The sequence below is a fragment of the Dunckerocampus dactyliophorus genome, chromosome 16 (assembly GCF_027744805.1).
Source record: "Dunckerocampus dactyliophorus isolate RoL2022-P2 chromosome 16, RoL_Ddac_1.1, whole genome shotgun sequence".
Lineage (NCBI taxonomy): Eukaryota > Metazoa > Chordata > Actinopteri > Syngnathiformes > Syngnathidae > Dunckerocampus > Dunckerocampus dactyliophorus.
In genome coordinates, this window is record NC_072834.1 from 16571533 (window position 1) to 16592669 (window position 21137).

At 39.9% G+C, this 21137-nt stretch overlaps 1 protein-coding gene across 2 annotated transcripts in view; it reads right to left on the reverse strand.

The window, feature by feature from the left end:
• rad51d (RAD51 paralog D) overlaps positions 1-21137 on the reverse strand; it is a 41982-nt gene that overhangs the window by 14338 nt on the left and 6507 nt on the right. For both annotated transcript variants that reach the window (XR_008566368.1, XM_054754930.1), the window contains exons 3-10: positions 15069-15187; positions 9607-9688; positions 8661-8795; positions 8496-8591; positions 8320-8410; positions 3962-4032; positions 3730-3894; positions 452-565 (exon numbers count right to left, since the gene is read on the reverse strand). Coding sequence is in view for 1 of the 2 variants with exons in the window: in XM_054754930.1 (XP_054610905.1) it covers positions 470-565; positions 3730-3894; positions 3962-4032; positions 8320-8410; positions 8496-8591; positions 8661-8795; positions 9607-9688; positions 15069-15187 (855 nt within the window). In the remaining variant the exon portion in view is untranslated. The remainder of the gene's footprint in view (positions 1-451; positions 566-3729; positions 3895-3961; positions 4033-8319; positions 8411-8495; positions 8592-8660; positions 8796-9606; positions 9689-15068; positions 15188-21137) is intronic.

The window sequence follows — 21137 nt, forward strand, 5'->3', positions numbered from 1 at the left end:
TTTTTTTTATGTTTTATTTTGAAAAGTGGCCGGATTCTCTCTGTTACATCCGTCTCACTTGACGCATGTCCATCGTGCGTGTGCTAACTTTCTCTCATGCCGCACAGATAGACTACTACTGTATTTTTACCATTTTTCTTTCACCTCATATTTGGTGTCAAATGCTGATACTATGTGGGAATGCATAAAGGTAAGTTTTGATGACTTATTGAGTGCTAATGTACACATTTGTCTCAAGTTAATTCATGCTAGCACACTGCCTTTTACCACACATGTCAAACAGCCATGTAATAATCTCTCTGGAAAAACTCCAGGCTTGAAGTGGTGGATGGTGGGTCAGCATTCATTTTGTGCTTTTAATTTGATGTTATTCATGTCTTAGTTTTACACAATACATAATAAATAAGATAAATTACATTGCTATAAAGTGGGGGCAGCAACAAAGACTCACCCTGAGAGGTTGTCCCGGTCAAGGATCTGTGTGGTCCAGCTTCCTCTTTCCTGACGTTCCATGCTTGGAGCGACTCCACCACTGAAGATCAAAGTCAGCGTGGATGAAACATGGCTGATGAACATGAAAGATACACACGTGCCAAAGTTAGGGAATAAAAACAACAACATCTGTCTTTGCTACACTCTTATACAGTATAGAGATGTCCGATATTGGCTTTTTTGCAGATAAACGGTATGCCCGTATTGTCCAACTCTCAATTTCCGCACCATGAGATTTTCATGAAATTTTATCTGCAGATAGATCTTAAAGTGACTTTATATCCGACACACCTTTCATCTTGTCCTGAAGCTCCGATCCATGAGTTTGAAAGGCTTCAAGTTGGACTTAGAACGTTCAAAGCACTCGCATGAGTTGACGTGGTCCAACACAGATGCTTACGAATGAAACCACACCTGGTATCACATGAAACAGCTGCATTTTCACGGACTCTCCTAATCACGCGCGCACACGCACACACACACACACACACACAGTGTCAGATTTCACCGTCGCTTACTTCCGGGAATTGTAACATTCCTACTAGTGAGGATAGGCGACATACAAAATGGAAGGAGCGAGCTTGCTTTCTACTTACGAGCCACCCACGTTTGTTTACACGCATGAGAGGTGCTTGGATGAGGTCATCTTTTACACAGCGCCGAAAATAGGCCTGTACACAGCATTATGGTTATTATAGGGTCATTATAGGGAAAAATCCTGATACCGATATTACATTTTTATGGCAATATCGGGCTGATAATATCTGTGTTTGTTTTGTTTTTTTGAACCAAAAATAGGCCGTTTTTTTAGTACATCTCATTCACCCCAAGAGGCCATCATTTAGAAACACGGGTCAATTGTACAGCGCACATGTACCAGCCTGCAATTTTTACATGTTTGTTGTTTCGCCAAGCATTGTTTGGCGGTCCCATAGCTGCGTGCTGCTGCTGTACTGGCTACTGTATAACTTTTACCAGCGCTGCCACAGCTTAATAAATCCATGTGCACATGGACAGTATCACTCATTACTGTTACCGTCGATGTGTTTAGTACGTGTGTGAAACATATTCTCACATTTTTGAATGAAGATTTAAAAAAAACGCCATAATAACATGAGGACAAAAATTTAATTGACCAAAATTAGCCTGAAAACGACAATATAACAGTAGTAGGAGGGGATTTTTTTTGTTGTTGTGGAGATGAAGTCCCAGCTATAAGGGAGAAAAAGTCAAAGAAAAAAAATGGTAGTTTGAGAATATATTTTCTTATTCTTGCAAAATTAAAGCTGTAATACAACATATTCTCATGAGATGTGGTTCTTCTTTCAGAATATTAGGACTTTATTCTCATAAAATGGGGTTCTCATAATACACTCCTGATCAAAATCTTAAAACCAGTTGAAAAATTGCTAGAATTTGCATTTTGCACATTTGGATCTTAATGAGGTTTTAAGTAGAGCTACAATATGCAAAAACAAGAAGGGGGAGTGAGACAAAAAACACTTTGAAAAAGTAATTTATTGAAAACAACAATTAAACTGAAATAGGTTGTTTATCACCTGATCAAAAGTTTAGGTCCACAGGCTATAAAAGCCAAAATCTGCTCAAAATGTTCATTTTCTGTCAGGCATTCACACTGTCATGCCCTCCTGATGGCTAAAGCTAAGAAGCTTTTTCTTTTTGAACGTGGTCGGATTGTGGAGCTGCATAAGCAAGGCCTCTCCCAGCGTGCCATTGCTGCTGAGGTTGGGTGCAGTAAGACAGTCATTCTACATTTTTTGGAAGATCCTGAGCATTATGGAACAAAAAAGTCAAATGGTAGACCCCAAAAAAAAAATCACACCTCTGCTGAGCCGAGGATCCGATTGGCTGTCCATCAAGACACAGGGCGGTCTTCCACCCAAATTAAGGCCCTTACTGGTGCCGACTGCAGTGCAATAACCATCAGACGGCATCTGCGGGAAAAGGGTTTAAAAAACAAAAACTAATTCAAAGACCTGGTCTCCTTTAACGCCACAAAACTGCCCGTTTAGACTTTGCCAGGGAGCATCAAACATGGGACATTGAAAGGTGGAAGAAAGTTTTTTTCTCTGATGAGAAAAAATGTAACCTTGACGGTCCAGATGGCTTCCAACGTTACTGGCATGACAAGGAGATCCCACCTGAGATGTTTTCTACCCGGCACAGTGGAGGGGGGTCCATCATGATCTGGGGTGCTTTTTCATTCAGTGGAACACTGGAGCTTCAGGTGGTGCAGGGTCGTCAAACGGCGGTTGCTTACATGCAGATGTTGCAGCGGGCATCCCTCATGACTGAGGGCCCTCGTCTGTGTGGTAACAGCTGGGTTTTTCAACAGGACAACGCTGCAGTTCACAATGCTCGCTTGACCAAGGACTTCTTCAGGGAGAATAACATCACTCTTTTGGACCATCCTGCATGTTCCCCTCATTTAAATCCCATACAGAACATTTGGGGATGGATGGCAAGGGAAGTTTATAAAAATGGCCATCAGTTCCAGACAGTTGATGCCCTTCGTGAAGCCATCTTCACCACTTGGAGCAATGTTCCCTCTAGCCTCCTGGAAACACTTGCATCAAGCATGCCCAAAGCAATTTTTGAAGTGATTAATAAGAACGGTGGAGCTACTCATTAGTGAGTCCTACTGAGAACATTTTTTGTTCTGGTTTGGACAGTTTTTTGTTATTTTTTGAGCGACGTTCTTAAACTTCTGATCAGCTGATAAACAGCCTATTTCAGTTTAATTGTTGTTTTCAATAAATTGCTTTTTCAAAGTGCTTTTTGTCTCACTCCCCCTTCTTGTTTTTGCATATTGTAGCTCTACTTAAAACCTCATTAAGATCCAAATGTGCTAAATGCAAATTCTAGCAATTTTTCAACTGGTTTTAAGATTTTGATCAGGAGTGTATGACCTTTTTATCATAAAGTTGCAAGATTTTTCTCATAATATTATGGCGTTCTTATAAAATAGAAGTTTTTCTTGTAACATGACTACTCTTATAAAATAGGTTTTTCTCATAATATTACGACTTTATTGTCATAAAACTGCAAGATTGTTTCTCATAATATTATGACTTTATTCTTATACAATAAGAGTCCTCATTCTGTGTTCTTCTTTCAAGCATTCTCAACGTCTGACGGAAAGAAGTAAAAGCTCGCTTTCTTCTTGAAACGAGCACAGACTTCCACGAAAGAGCCGCCAAAAGGACGACGACTTACCCGCCTGGAAGACTTGATGAGGGTGGCGGAGCGCAGCCCGGGTCTGCTGACGGTGGCGGTCGGAGGTCTCTCCAGCAGGACTCGGGTTCTGGGGACGTGACTCCATGGGACGCCCAGGCCCGGCTGCAGCTCGCCGCCGCTGCTCGTCGACACGTGATTAGTCACCTGCTCACAAACGTTTACGTGTTAGCCTAGCTAACAGCGAACGATGGTGGACGAGAAGCATCCTCACCAAAGCTGCCATGTTGAAGTCTTTAGCCAACATCTTCAGGACCAAAGACACCTGACTCATCATAAAAGCACCTGTAGCAAAAACATTCACTTAATCTGACATTAACGCTATCAGAAATACTTGTAACCCTGCAAGTACAAATAGTAATACTGTATTCTAATAATAATACCTTTATATCAAATCTCAATATTATAGGAAAAACACTTAATGTTACAAAAATGTACTTTTATTTAAAATAAATAAACTACAAAAAACGATGCAATATTCTGGGAATTGTGTTCATGAGACTTTGCTGTTAGTTTGCTTTATAAATAAATGAGAACGAGAAAAATGAAGTAATTTCGAAAGAATCGTAATAGTACAAAAAAAAAACCCTCAGTTTTCGTACAATATTGCACAAAACTAACTAGTAACAGTTTAGTAGTTAGTAACTAACTAACAGTTTGCCACGAACAGTAAGTAATCCCTCGTTTATCAAAGTTAATTTGTTCCAGACTTGACCGTAATAAGAACATTTACATGAAGTAGGATTCCTTATTCATAAATGGAATATTAAAAAAAAAACAACTGTTTACAACCTTCTAAATACACTTTTTAACATTATTAGAGCCCTCTAGGCATGAAATAACACCCCTGCAGTCACCTTTACACTCCTATTACCCAATAAAGTGGACATACTAAGAGAAAATAAGACATAAATAAGCCTTGTGCTCGTATGTGTTGTTGTAAATATGCTAGGGGAGCTGAGTGGGGGGCAGAAAGGAAGTGACTTCAGGGGTTCAGATTTGAGTTTTACCTTGGCGTGGATTACGGCTGCAACAGTAGTGTTTTTAGGGATTTTTATTAGGGACTATTGTGCCTGTTGTGAGATCATCCAAACATGCAATAAAAGCTTGTTGTTCCAGCGATCAAGTCGGGTGCTTGTGTGTCTCACCCAACAGTAAAGTAACATTAATGACACCTAGTGACCAGCGAAGAATACTACATATCATAACAATTAAAAATGTAAAATGACAAAAACGTAAAATTTAATGAGAAAACAGGAATCAAGTCGTAATATTACGAGAAAAAAATAAAAATAAAGCTGGAAGTTGGAATATTATGACAACATTTTTTTAATTTAATGAGAAAAATCATGTAATTTAACAAGAATAAAGTCATAATATGAGAAATGTTCAAATAAATATTATATAAAATACAATTTAAATGGGAAAAATGTGACTGCACGGGGTGGGCTAACTTTGGAATGCGTATATCCCCTCTTCCTGCTCTGATGCGTCAAGCCACGCCCACGTAAGTCGGGCCGAATAAAATATAAAATAAAATATCTTTATGTTTAGGTTTTGCCATATAAGTTTAGCTTGGAATTGCTACAAACACAGTCGTCTCTCGGTACGTCGTGGTTTTGACATTGGACCCGCACTCTACTGTATTGTGGTTTTTCCAAATGTAATAATAATAACAATAATAAATGATGCTGTTTTATGGTTGACTATGGCATATTATTACTGAAAAACATGAATATAATTCAACATTTTTGTGTCCAAATTAAGCATTTTCAAGCACAAACATGGCTAAATGAACTAAAATACAAATGCAGATCTTTTGACATGAAGTTGCACGTATCCCCATCAGCAGCGTAGTGCATCAACACTGACTTTCCACCCACTTCGTCCCGTGAGCCGAGTTCTGGTCGTTTTTTATCGCGGAGGAAAGTTCTGACTAAAGGCGGGGTTTCTTAAGTGAAGAGTTTTGCGTCTCACAACAACATGTGTTCAAAATAATACATTTGCATCACAAAACAGTTTTCCACGATCACAATTGCTTGCCGTTATTTTTCTCCGTTGGTGTCATTGTGCACTGCCACCAGCTGTCAACTGTTGTGCACATTTCCATCACCTGCTTAATGTTTACTGCTGGAATAGTGGAAGTCAACACGTCTGACTACGAAACAAGTAATGGCGACATTCCTTTCAGCACAAGGCCAACGGGATTGAAGAGGAATACACGGATGCCACACTTCGTCAGATGGAGTTAGAACGGGCAGAGAGCGAGAAAGAGGAGGGACCGAAGTGCTGAAGCTGAATCTACAGCTGTAGATGTGAGTAGACTATACCTATGTTCACTTTCGTCCAAATTATTTGGACTGATTTCCCAACACTGGATATCTACAGTGGTGTGAAGATGTGATTGACATTTGATGATTTGCTGCACATAATGCTGCTGCCTGTCCATTGTTGTGTATGTGTTTAATGTGCACAGCGGATGGAGACTGCTGTGACGTGAGAGTCTCCCATCGCAGCAGTCTCCATCTGTGCATGAAAACACTGGAACACACACACACACACACACACACCACAATGGACAGGCGTGTCGTGAAACAAACGAGGAAATAACAAAGAGAGACTGAAAGGTGTGACTTTTTTGTTATGACGGCTTTGTGATATGTATACTGTTTTGTATACTGTATATGTATATGTATCCGTGTATACTCTTTTGGATATTGTTTTAAGAAGCCAAACTCTTAAGTGACCCCAGCAACTAACGAAGTACGTTCCTCCTCACCGAAATCTGACCAGAACCCCCCTCACGGGACAAAGTCACTGTTGATGCACGAGACTGCTGATGGGGATGTCATACAACTTCATGTCAAAAAATCCAAAGTATCCCTTTAAGACCACCGACTTATGAATGCAGTATTCCACATTGGTCACTAGGTGTCAGTAGTTGTTCGGTGGGACCACCACCGGAGCACCGGACTTGAACAACTGGCTTTTATTGCAGGTTGAAATGATCTCACAACATGCACAATAATAGTAACTAGGGATGCTCCGATTCGATAGGCCACCGGTCAAAATAGGTCGATTTCCGCGATCGGCATATGCCGATACATGCCTTTCAACACCCATCACAAAAGTCGATCACCTGTGTCTGAAATATTGCAGCATGCAACCTGTAGCGTGCTTCTCCCGCCCACTTTCTCTCACACTGTGCCGGTGTGCCAATGCTAAAACAATCATGTCTGCCGTGTGGGACTTACTGGTCGTTTGTGAGAAAGATATACATTTTGCACGCTTGCAAAACATACCACGAAAAATATCTCGCCAGTGTGGCACATGAAAAAACTTTAATTCAATGCGGCACTTGGGGGGCGAGCACTTGGCGCGGTGTGGTGAGTTTCCGAGGCTTGCGATGTGATCGTCAGTCGGGGCGGCGGCTAATGTGGCCAACAGTGGACACTCGCATGTGTGTGCGTGACAGGCAGCCTAAGGCGGATATCCCGCAAAGTGGTTGGATTCATTGATGCGTCCTGCTCGAGCGCCATCAAGCTGTGTGCCCCCCAAGTCTCCTTGATCGGAGCATCCCTAATAATAACATTATTATAACACGGGTCACTGTTGCGACCTTAACGCACAACAAGCTAAAACTCAACGCTGAACCCCCGATGTCACTTCGTGTACGCCCTCGATTCTGCTCCCCTACTAGTAAATTGTCTTAAATGTCTTATTTTCTCTGATTATCTCTATAATACTCGGTAATACCAATATAAAGGTGACTATATGGGTTTTACTTCATGTCTAGATGGCTCTAATAATGTTAAAAAGGTATTAGAAGGTGGTAAACAGGTTTTCTATGTCAGAACTACAAAAATATTCCATTTATAAAGAAGGACTCCTACTTTGTGGAAATGTACAAAGCACGGTCGAGACTGGAACCAACTAATCGCCATAAGCGAGGGATTACTGGAAAGACTTTTTTTTGTGTTCAATCTCTTCTTTTAAACCACAAGCCGGTGGTGGTTGTCTTTTATTTTGGAACTGAAAAGGGACAGAACCTTAAACAAGAACAACGCGGTAATGCTAACAGAAAGTAAACTAACAAATATCCAATACATTTATAAGATAAAAAAACGTGTCATTTCATGAGAAAATTGTCATTTAACAAGAATAGAGTCGTAATATTACGAGAAAAAAATAGGAATAAATATCGAATAAAGCTGTAATATTATCACAAACGTGCAATTTCACAAGAATAAAGTAGTAATATCCCAAGAACATATGAAATTGTAATATGAGAAAAAGACATTTAATCTTCCTGATAAAAAAAATATTTTATGAGAATAAAACTAAGCATGAATCTCCGAACATTTAGTTTGAAGGGTTTTTTTTTTTTTAATAAAAAGAGATGAACCTTGCATGACAGTTGTGATACATTTTAAAAATCCCGTTGAGCTATTTCAGCAAAGTTTGGAGGGTAAATGAGTTGACTTTCCACGCTGTGCTGAGCTGTAAAAAGTTGACTTACTTGGTGAACTTCTGCACGAGCTGTGATGTTTATTTCAATTTACATGCTCTCACCTTCATGATGTTTGCCTCCCAGCAGAGGAGAGATAACGGCCGACACGGAGTCCACAATCAGCGCCTTGACAGAGCCGCCGCCAATACACGCCTGACACCACCAATGGGACAAAATCACACAAAAATAAAATAAATAAACAAACGGGCGTCTTGTTCTAAGTACATGTGAAGACAACCTGCTGAAGTCCTCCACTGCGAAGACGGTGCAGACAGCCGAGCAGGGAGAAAACGTCAAACACGCGATAGATGCGAATCCTCTGCAGGGCTTCCATCTGACACCCAAGCCAATGACACACTTGTTTCATGTTCTTTTCATAACGCCTCGTTTTTGCCTTTGCTACCTGCTCTTCTCCGCTGCTCGTCTCACTTTGCAGCATTTCCAGAAGGCGGGTGGCCGACAGCCCCCCCGTGGTGTCCACATAGATGACGTTTTGTCTCAGGTGATGCGCGATGTGCACTGCCACGCCAAAACACACCTGCCAACATGTGACAGGTGAGACAAGTTTATTCACATAGCTCCTTTCCTTCACAACACCAAGTCAATGTGCTCTACATACAAACGAGCCCTCACCCCCTCACCCCACCCCAAGACAGATACTGTAACACTGGATGAGGGAAAAACACCATTTTTCAGTATTACAATATTACAATTTAAAAAAGTGATTTTATTTGTCATAATATTACGAGAAAAATATTTTTCATTTTCCAAGCATAAAGTGGTGATATAATAACAAAAAACTGTTAACATTAGAGGGCAAAAATCATTGCATTTCAAGGCAATCATTTTTTTTTTGCGATTGGCACAATATGTAATTTTATGGGGGGAAAAAATTGGCAAAAAACATTTTTCCCCAAATTAAAGTTAAGGTAAAAATAATCATTGTTAAGATAGTAAAGTCTTAATATCACAGGGAAAAAGAAAGTACGAATTTATGAGGAAAAAAACATTTTATTAGAAACAATATACTTATTTTAAAAGAATAAAGTTGTAATACTAAGTAATATCCCAATAATAAAGCTAGCATGTTTTGGGAACACACTCGTAATAAGAAATGTATTTTCACGACACTAAAGCCACGACGAGGGGAAAAAAACCCTGTAATTTTATGAGAAAAAAATGTTTTTACACGAATACAGTTGTAATATTAAAAGACAAAAAATTATATTTACAAGAATAATGTTATAACAATGAGACATTTTACAAAAGCAAAGTAAAAAAAAAAAAAAAAACATGTTCAGGAGAGAAAAAAAAGACGGAGAGATAGATGCAGAGGAAAAGGTGCTCACCTGAGACTTGCCACTTCCTGATCCACCTGCCAGCTCTGTAATCTCTCCCGTGTACACGCCTGAATCCAGCAAAGCATCCAAGCTGTGGGAGACACAAGCAGCCATTCGGTACCTTCATATTCATATTCATAATAAAAATCACCGCTGATAATGTATTACCGTAATTTACGGACGAGAATAGAGCGCATCGGCGCACCCAGTACATTTAAAGAGAAAAAAACATTTGCACATATATAGGCTGCAGTCGTGTCTACGTCGTAATATGGGATATTTAGTACACAGAAAGATTTTTTAAACTTTTAAATAATAGCTTTTTTCCAGTGTGTATCACAGTGCCCACCACAAAAGTCATTCATCGCTGTCTTCCTCCTCCTCCTGGGAACTCAAACCACTAAAGTCGTCCTCTTCAAGCGTCAGAACCGAACAGTCCCACAATTCCCTCAGCACACACTCTGCCCTGTAACTCTCTCCTCCTTTTGTTGTAGCTCTAAGCGTCACCCCCGCCCAGAGGCAAATCAGCCCCTGAACCCATACTGTCCTCCCCAGCACGCAGCAGTCAAGCCCCCCAGAAACCCGCCGGCGACAGCTGAACCCCCGACACCCTCCACTCTGCCAAGATCCACCGGCAGACCCCAGCGAAAGCCGCTAGATCGGCCCACATCACATGCACCTCTCCATTCTCCACCATGCGTAATGACGTGCATTGATGCTTTGATACTTTTGATACATATGCTTAAATACTTCAGTCTTTTGAGGTGGGAAGTAACTCAATTATTGAGACTTTGTCTAAATGATATGCAGTTGTTTAAAATAAATGAATAAATTACATTGATATCGTATATTCTTTATTTTATGAGCTATGCTATCAGATCAGTATCACTGATACCAGCTGAATTTTACTCAGTATCGAATCGGAAACAAAATCAGTGGTATTGCACATTGCTAACGGTGAGGGGGTGCACAGGAAGTGAATAATGGCTGCTCTGAAACACACCAGATGTCCCGAGACCAGAATGCAACCACAAATTATCGCTGTATAAGCCACAGGGTTCAAAGCGTGAGGGAAAAAAATTAGCAGCTTTTACACCAGAAATTATGGTGTTATGATAATAGTACATTATTATCACAGTTACACCACCACAGTTATTAGCGTATTTTTGATGGCTCTGTGGCTTTATTTTGAAGGAGCCATGTGATGTGATTAAAAGTGCAGCGGGGGAGGCGTTGTGTTTTGGCGCGCTGCCATCTGTTCTTCCCGTGAGCATTTTTGGCTTAACATGCACGTGGAGACGCTTTGTGGAGTTCTCATGTTTTGCATGCGTGCAAGCGTGATGGATGCTCTCCTCCTCCTCCTCACATCTACATATCTAACAGTGCTGCGTGAAGGTTAAACATGGCCCGCAGCTGGTGGTGGACGCTTGATCGGATGCTCTCGTCGTGAGGCGTAATTGTGAGGAGCGTTAGGAGATATCGGGCGGCGGAGGAGGAGGAGAGGAGGAGAAGCTTGTCCTTGGAAAAACAAGAATGACACATTTGACAATTTGCCAGAGTGCCCACATCAGTGACAAATGTCCTCCAAACTGGAGAGGAAGCAATGTGGATGGTAGCCTACCATCCAAAAGTCTTTGTCTGGCACAGTGGTTGCCAACATTTTTTCTTGTGAGAGCTACTTTTACAAAATGAAAATGGCCAAGAGCTACTCATTTATTTTCATAGCTTATTTCAACCCAAACAAAGCAAATATGCTTGTTTTACCAGAACATTAACAAAATGCTGGTATCCACAACTCACATTTTGCATTTCAGAATCCACCACAATCCTGAGTTGCTTCTACAGATGCACTATGGAAAGTGTCCTTACCGCCTCCATCACATCACAGAAGTTGCATTGATGGTAAGAAGTAATTTATTTTTGGTTAGCTTCAGTATCACAACGTTATTAAAAAATAATACATCCAGAAACGTCTTATAATCTAAAATTGTTGGTCTTGCTTAAAAAATACACACAATTGTTTGTATTTGGTGTTAGAACATATCATATGGCTCATTTGAAAATATGTAGCTTTCAAAGCCAAAAAGGTTCCCGACCCCCAGTCTGTACATAAGTCTGTCTGTAGAGACCTAAGTTTGTATGTATAGGTCTAAGAGCTTGTCCTCATGTCATGAGGTTTGTGGGTTTTTAACTTCCCTGCTTTCATTTTTATGCCGCTCCAGTGACCTACTTCACGGTCACTGCTCCTCTGCTCTCGCTAAGCACAGTTCCACGACGGACTCTCCAATATTCATCCAATCGTATCCAACATTCAAGTCTGCTTTACTGTTTGCTGATAAGCATTAAGCACACCCACGACCAAACGCAACAGAGTAGGTGAGGTCGTGGCGGAGGCTGCCGAACCCGAGCACGTCGGCAAAGAGGAGAAGAAGGAGGTAGATTTAACCTGTACACAGGCTGAGATTCATGGGCTGTTTTATGAGTATTTTACTTTAGTGCACCACTGGGATGCAAAATGATCCTTTAAAAGCCTCTGAAATGAGCAGGATAGGACAACTTTAATGCAGTCATAGGGAATAGGAGGAGACATCCAGTGTGTATTAGCATGATGTTCATTATTGGTTATTTTGGATGTTTTTTTGTTTTGTTTACCAAGGAAAGACATGTTATGGAAGATTCAAGCATCCTATCAGATTGCTGTGTTCAAATCTGGTTTTTATCGGCCCTTCACAGATTCAAACCATACCTGTCAACATTTGCTTTGAAAATAAAATTTTCCAGAAAATAAAAGGGAAAATGAGGGGAAAAAAGGTTGTAAGGTGTAAAGGCCCGCCAGGCCTCGAGTGGTGCAACGTGCTATTTCACTGGTGTGCTCCTTTTACTTTGAAGGCCTGACTTTACTGGTTACAGGATGTGTTACGCCGATGTTGCGCGAGAGTTGCCAAGCAAACCAGAAACAATTAAAAGTGAGAGGGCAAAGTTTCCTGGTGAAAACGGCAGTGCAGAGAGAACAGAACTTCTTAACCTGGGGAAGAGTTTCAGGGGCTTCATGAGGATCAGCTAGAATGAACATCTGTACTTGTGAACGACATACATATTTTCCTGCTTAGAGATCTCTCGCTTCTCTGGGACGATTTGGTCACACGTGCACTCTTGAGGTGGGCGGATCGATCCATTGGATCAATACTGGCATGATGAGATATATAGAGATTTTTTTTCAGTTCTTGTCTATGTTTATTTTCACAAATATGTATTTTGTTGTGTTATCAAATACTGTATATTGTTATATTGCCTACAAACTGCAGGAATAACACAGGAGGGTTTTGGGGGCAAAAAGCCAAAGGATTTCAATGAAAGCCAATAGTAGTTTTTGCTTTTAGTGACATATCTTGTCATATTGACTTTACTTAGCTCAAACAATTGTAATAAAAGAGAACCGTTGTATTATTTTGTTGACAGTGTTCTTATATTGTTACATTGTTCACAAATACATGCGTTGATACAAATAGTTTTTGTCTGCCTAAATATTTGTCCTGTGCTTTATTCTGATTATAACCGTGATACCGTACCGGCAACACTGACTCTGTATTCCAGAGTCATACCAGAAAAAAATGCTTCATTTAAAATAGCAACATCTTTTGAAGCTAATTTTGCCTACAGATGGTAATAAAAATGATTAGAAACATCCCTCAGCATGATACAGTGCAAACTCCAAGCACACCATGAAACATATGTCAATCAAAAGTGCGCATTAGCTGGATCTCACGAGAGGCGTACCTAAAAGAGTGACCCGTGAGTGTATACAAGTACATCACTGCACGAAACAGGCTTTTTACTTACAAGACTGGCTGTTACTGTTTTTCCACTAGAGGGCATCCAAGATACGTCCATGCTTGGGTCCACAGCACAGACCCATTTAGGCTGTGGTTGAACAAACTGTGGCTTAAAAGACTAAAACAATAAACCAATAATGACAATTTAATTCAGAACAACATAGACACCTTTATGAGCACAGGATGCTGTGGCGTAAGCGCGGCCCTGCTGGAGGTAAAAGTGGTTGTGACGGGAAGGATGGGGGGGGGGTCATTCAGTAATACAACATAAAAAAAGCATTAAAGATTTAGTTGCTAGTGGTGTTTGTTTGAGCCGGCATTAATGCTGTTGATATATCAGACACCGCTTTAAAGGGCCCGGATGGGACAAAGAGGAGCCTTTAGAGGCTCCACTGTTGCGCAGGGGATGATGGCGCATGCACACAACCAGTGGAAACGCTCTGATGAATATTCTACTCGCGGCACGGCTCCATGCAAATTCAATTTGACACACGCTGACATGACACCGCTTTGATTGATCGGGGGCCGTGCTGTGGAATCTGCTTAAAAAAAAAGATGTGATTTAAATGTGTCCTACACTTTAAATAGGGACAAAACCATCTGCAGCACAATATTCCTCTACTTTCAAAACTAATATAAAAGATAAGAACATTCTGAATAACAGTTGGATCAATTTGATACTACCGTGGAACCTTGGTTAGCGTCATTAATTCCTTCCAGAAGGTCCAACTCTAACGTAAATGTACTCTAACCAAATCCATTTTTTGCATTAAAAAAAAAAAGTCAATCCAATAAATCCGTTCCTCAAACACGTGCTGCATGTACAGTACGTCTCGCTGACAAATCATGTCTTCAATGAAGGATTCAAGTTACCTTAACCCTTACCTTCATCATTTATATGCACGTAGAATTGTGTTCTGCATGTAAATCTATATAACCATCAAGCTATAAAATCATGTTTTGTGTTAACATTTTTTAAACTTGTGATATAACTGTGTTAGTTAGCAAAGAAATAGTCCACTTGTGATATCACAGACGTGCGACAGAGCCGTCTTCTGCTTCCTGTTTCCATGTATGAGCAAAAGGCTACTAAAAAGAGTGTTTGTGATAAAATACATTAAGAACACGGTTGGACACACACAGTGGACTAGTAACACGACAAGATGCGCGCCATATTGTATGCTAACTGGAAAATGCACACAAAATGGAGGCAAAATTTTGACGTGAATTTTTTTTATTTGAACTTTAAAGACGCTAACGGAGTTTGCGCTGTACGACATTGACACACAAGTATTGCACTCATTTGATTCCCATTTCACTACCTGTGGCACTGCCGGCATCAGCTGGCTGCATCTCTACTCAATTAGCTCACTCATTTTAAGGAGGGGAATATTTATGCAAAACACTTATTTTATATGATTTCTTTATTTATTGACGCAAGTTAGTAAGAATCTGTTTTCACTTTGACCTGAAAGGAACTTTTTTTGGGGTTTTTTTTGCAAATTCTCGTCAAAAAGCCAAATGACATTGACCATGATTTCATTGATAAAAGCACTAAAAGGCCGAAACATTAAACTTTTTATAAACATGGCCCGGCTGGTAGCGTTTATGCAGAATAATGCTAATTTTGGTCCTTACTTGGGATTTCCAGTGGACAGGATGGCGGTGGAGCTGAGCAGTTCATCGTAGAGATCGGCCCCTGACACCGGGAAGGCAGCATGCTGTGCCAGCAGCACTCTGCGGATGGCTAGCAAAGCCTGAAAGACAACAATGACCATATTTGACCTTTTTGTAGGACCCACTGTCACCATCGCTTGGTTGAATTTTCCTCCATCTGCCCTGGAACCCAGTTTAAGCATTTAATTAGTGGATAAATGCTACAGGGACCCAGCCCCCGTGTGCTGCTTGGCTGCATGCTCATTAGAGTGGAAAAGGTTAGCGACTAAGGTCGCTAACAGGTAGCACCTATGCTTGTTTATTGTAGCTACATGAAACATGACACTAAAGCACACCATGAAGTGACAACTGTGTATCTGGATTTTAGCACATTTAGTGGAGTAGAAGCTTGCATTCTGATCACAGAGCACTTCCTGCTTAAATCCAAACGTGGAGAAGTAGTCAGGCAACTTGGGCAAATCTTCTGGGTACCAATTAGTGGGAATGTTCATGGACTCACACTCAGGTTATTTTATTTGTTACTTTTGAAATTAAACTTTCTATCACCCTTTCACTTCCTTAACAGTCAGTTGCCAAGAGAGAGATTTACTCAGTTCAGGATTCCTGTGGATTTGACATGTCAACATTCCAGACTCGGTAAATATCATTATCAGTATCATTAGAGCTGCAACAAATAATCCATGATTCATCAATGATCAAATGAATCCGCAACTATTTTGGTATTCCATTTCAGCATCTCAAATATGAAGATTTTTTCTTAGTCATCCATGAAAGCAGACGAATCATCTTTGTTTTAGGCAAAACAAGATATTCACACACGTCACCTTTCACAGTGATGGCCATTTTTGCATCGTTTCTGATATGTTGTGGAGCAAACCACTAACTGTTTGTGTTTGCTTCATATTTATTTGATCCGTGTAGGGCAGGGGTAGGCCTGTCACAAGCACAGATTTTGCTGGACGATAATTGTCCCACAAATTATTGCTGATAAACGATATTATTGTCAACATTATTTTGAGAATGTAACAACATTACATGAATGTAATAATATATGGCATAATAATGTGAGTACAACGTATCAGAAGCAGTTAACTTTAATTCCTCAAGCATATTTAACATTGTAAATGGAATGTCAAGAGCTTTTAAATAAAATAAACAAAAAAGACACCCAAAAAAAACAATAAAATTGACTCAGTCTCTTTTAGCAAAAATTGCACTCAAAAATCACAATCAATCACAACATTTCTGATTTGGAATCAGTGTCACTTTCATTATTGTCTGAATACTGACAACACAACAGATAAATAACCTGGAAATCCTCTGAAGTTTGCATTGTGCGTCAATGCAGACGCTCATTTGCATGTACAGTACACTTCTTTGACTCACTTTTATCAAGACTGTGTGTGGAATATGCTGTTCATGTTTAATGTGGTGTAACGTTTTGTCAGAGCTTAGTAAAAGTACATGTTTTGAATGCAGCAAAATGCGTCCGGTGCACAATGAGGTGTTATACTTTGGGAATCGCAGCAGCTGAAACGTAAGTTCCACCGTTTTGGATTATTTATTGAATCGTCTTTTCGCAAACTTTTTCATGTCACAAAATGACGATGCACAAACAGACTGAAATTGACTTCAGATCGTATTTTATACACAACAGGCACAAAGACAGTATTCCACACTGTTTCCCCACCATCCACCAGTTCAAGTTCCAGCCAGGTTTTTCCAGAGAGATTATTACATGGCTGTTTGACGTGTGTGGTAAAAGGCAGTGTGCTAGCATGAATTACATGCACAATGGACATGCGTCAAGTGAGACAAATGTTACAGAGAGATTCCGGCCACTTTTCAAAATAAAACACAAAAAATGAAATAATGAAATTATTTGTTCTTTCTGTGCGGCATGGTACCAAATGACCCACGGCCCGGTACCGGGCCGCGGCCCTGGGGTTGGGGACCACTGCGCTAAATGACGGATTTAATAACATGCTACTGGCTTGATTGTGCAGGGATAATGTTTGTGGTGGACCTCATCAGGGATGAGCTTACTAGTCCACCCAGCATAGTAACGCTATAGCGCTTGAGATGAAAGACTTGGCATGTCTTTGGAATGTGGGAGGAAACCGGAAAAAACCCACACACGCATGGGGAGACCTGCAAACTCTACAGAGAGATGCCCAAGCAGCGATTCAAACCCAGGTCTTCCCGATCTCCTGACTGTGAGCCAACATGCTAACCAATCGTCCACATATATATGTATGTAATTCATACATTCATATATATATATATATATGTACACATACACACATATATATATATATATATACATACACACATATATATATATATATATACATACATATATATATATATATATATATATATATACATACATACATATATATATATATATATACACATATATACATACATATACATACATACTGTATATATACATACATATACATACATATATACATACATATACATATATATACATACATATACATACATATACATACATATATATACATACATACAGTACATATACATACATACACATACATACATATACATATATATACATACATACATATACATACTGTACATACATATATACATACATACATACATATATACATACAGTATACATACATACATACATACATACATATATATATACACACACACACACACACACACGTGTGTACTGTAAATTCCAGTTTATCAGCCGCACCCACTAAATTTAGAGGAAAAAACTGATTTGTACATATATAAGCCGCACCGGTGCATAAGCCACACATGTCCACATCGTAAAGTGGCATATTGTGGCACGCACAAGTCTGTGAGGACCAGGCAGCTCTTTAGACAGGAGCCAATCACGAGCTATGAAAAAACTCACAATTAGCTTGTCAACCCATTGGAAATTGCAGGAGGTCATTACTCAATATAACAGTCTGACTCACGGTTTCATCTTAATAAGAACACAAAGGTACCTTACAGTATAAATATACAAACATGTACCAATACAAGTAAAAAAAAAAAAAAAAACTCAACATTTTCAAGCTTTCCCATAATGCATTTTGTCTGAGCAAAGCATTTTATTGGAGGACATGCAGCATAGAAAATGGATGGATGGAGCTGCAATGCTGCCTCTGTCCACCAGCGGAGCCAGGGGAGCCCGGAGCTCAGAGGGAGGCTGACGTCTTTGCAGCGCCACAATGAATGCTTTGCTCAGACGCAATGCATTATGGGAAAAACTTAAGAGTTTTTTTTATTTTAAAATTGTATTGGTACATGTTTGTAGATTTACTGTGTATAGCTTTTGAGTGTTAAGTTGCTGTGTGATGAGTCTAGTGTTCTTTGTAAGATGACACCGGGAGTGAGTTATATTGTTATATACAATGACCTCCTGCAATTTCCAATGGGTTGATAAACTCGTTGTGAGTGCACTGATAGCTCGTGATTGGCTCCTGTAAGCGGCGCAGTATTTAAACAATTAGTAGTACTTCTTAAGTAAAGGAGATGTCACGAGATTAGAATTTAGCCATATATTAGACGCACCGCTGTAGAAGCCGCAGGGTTCAAAGTTGAAGAAAACAGTATTGGCTTATACACCGGAATTTACGGTATATTATGTTTTTTAAGATATGCTATAGCTACATTGATTTTGTATTCACCTTTAAACCTTTACAAGAGTGTACTTTGTATGCAGTTTTTTACTAAACCGGAACTGAATAAAACTAGACTCAAAAACGTTTTTTGTTTTCATCGATTCAAACTAAAAAATGGAGGGTTTTTAAAAAAAAAAAAAAACTTTTCTACTTGTACTAAAACTGCACTAAAACTATCACATATAGAAGTGACTAAAACTGTAGTCATTTACGTCCAAAAGATTAACACTAAAAATAAAATGATCCTTTTTTGATTTAGTGTCGCAAAAAGCCAAAGGCCTTGTGTATTATGCAAAATGCTGACGTTTCTTTGTGTGCCAAAGAAAAAGTAAAACATCAGAGTCATTGATGCTTGTGAGCTGATGCTGTCTGGACTTTTGTTGGACCTGTTTCAGACTCAAAGTTTGTTGCGACTTCAATTTTGATGAAATGGGCTGCACTATCGTGACCTGAAGGTTTTTGCATGCGTGGCTAGTGAACAAACGGGTCAGAAACTCTCAATTGGGTCACTGGGATAGACACAAAGGTGCTGCCGGCAGTGTTGGGAAAGCACTATTTCACCCTCCCCCCTTGATAAAATGTCAGGTTTGGGAGGTCACACATGGAGAAATATAGAAAACATTAGTAAAGACAAGACAAAATATGATGCTTTTAACCTTGTAACTTTTGCACTATTAAAGATTACAAATGTTTGCTGGGTGCAGAGACAATGAGCACAAGAGGTGCAACTATCCAATAAAAAATATCTGACTTGTGTATTTTTAGGATAGATTCTAGGGGCTTTGCTTCTTTGACCTATTCTACCCACACACATACAGTATTCATAGCGTTTCCCAAAAGGCTCCTCTGGGTCTTTCCTGATTACGGGTGTTCTTATACTTCTGAAAAAGTTTCTTTATTAACGATGAAGTTTACTCTTTGCTGCCCTTGAGGTCAGAGTGAGATTTTTATTTCAAGATCTCTCTCCTCGCCGCAAATGATGAAAGAGCGAAAGGGCTTACATGCGTTCATGGCTTCAAACTGCTCACGAAGGCTATACAGTAATCCCTTGTTTATCACAATTAATTGGTTCCAGACCCAACCATCATAAGTGAAGTAGAATTCCTTATTCATAAATGGAATATTTTTGTAGTTAGAACATATGACATTATGACCTTCTAAATACCTTCTAAATACAGTTGTTAACATTATTAGAGCCCTCTTTTCACTCCTATTACCCAATGCACGGTTTCCCCTAGGATTTTTGAAGCTGGGGTGGTAGGCTTGCTGTCGCTGTGTCATGCCGTTGCTGCGTCTGCAATTTTTTAAATGACAAATAGCATTTTTTATGACTTACTGTAAAGCACCGTTTAAAAACCGCGCTTTTTTTCCAATGGTAAGAAGCAAAAAATCGGGGTTCGGTTTATAAACGATGATAGGTCTGTGACCAGACGCAGAAATTGACGAGAAGCCCATTTTGAATAGCCATCTGTGGGTCAGACAATTGCTTTGACTTTAGCGCCCTCTGCTGTACAGTTGCTGAAAATGCTTGTGTATGCAACTAACTTATCTGACGGCTGTCTGTATTTTCACATAGTTAAACGATCTCTATATACACTGAAGCTAACCTAAGCTTTCAATGTAAAATACATTACAACGTTGGAGTTTATTCAAATTCACACTGAAGCAATGCAATAAAATAGATAAAAAGAGACGCACTCAAAGATAAGATATCAAAACATCTCTGAAAATTGCAAATTTCTTTATTTTGATTTATTATTATTATTATTACTATTATTATTATTATTATTATTATTAATCTGTGCTTAGCCATAATATTAAAGATCTAGATGCCGAAGTTCAGATTTCTCCTTTATTCTTCTTTTTGAAATTGCTTAGTACCTTTACGCATGTTGATTTGAGATGACAGAGTTGGCAAGCATTTATGAACTCAAAAATTTTTTTTTCCCCCGCCATGAGCCTGAAAATGGGGGTGTGGTTTATACACAGGTGCGGTTTATACACGATGCTTTACGGTATTTATCCATCCATCCATCCATCTTCTACCACTTATCTGAGATCGGGTCGCAGGGGCAACAGCCTAAGCAGGGAGGCCTAGATTTTCCTCTCCCCGGCCACTTCGTCCAGCTCCTCCCGGCGGATCCCTAGGCGTTCCCAGGCCAGTTGGGAAACACAGTCTCTCCAACGTGTCCTGGGTCTTCCCCGAGGCCTTCTACCGGTCGGACTTGCCCTGAACACCTCCCCAGGGAGGCGTACGGGAGGCATCCTGACCAGATGCCCAAGCCACCTCATCTGGCTCCTCTCAATGCGGAGGAGCAGCAGTTCTACTCCGAGTCTCTCCCGGATGACAGCGCTTCTC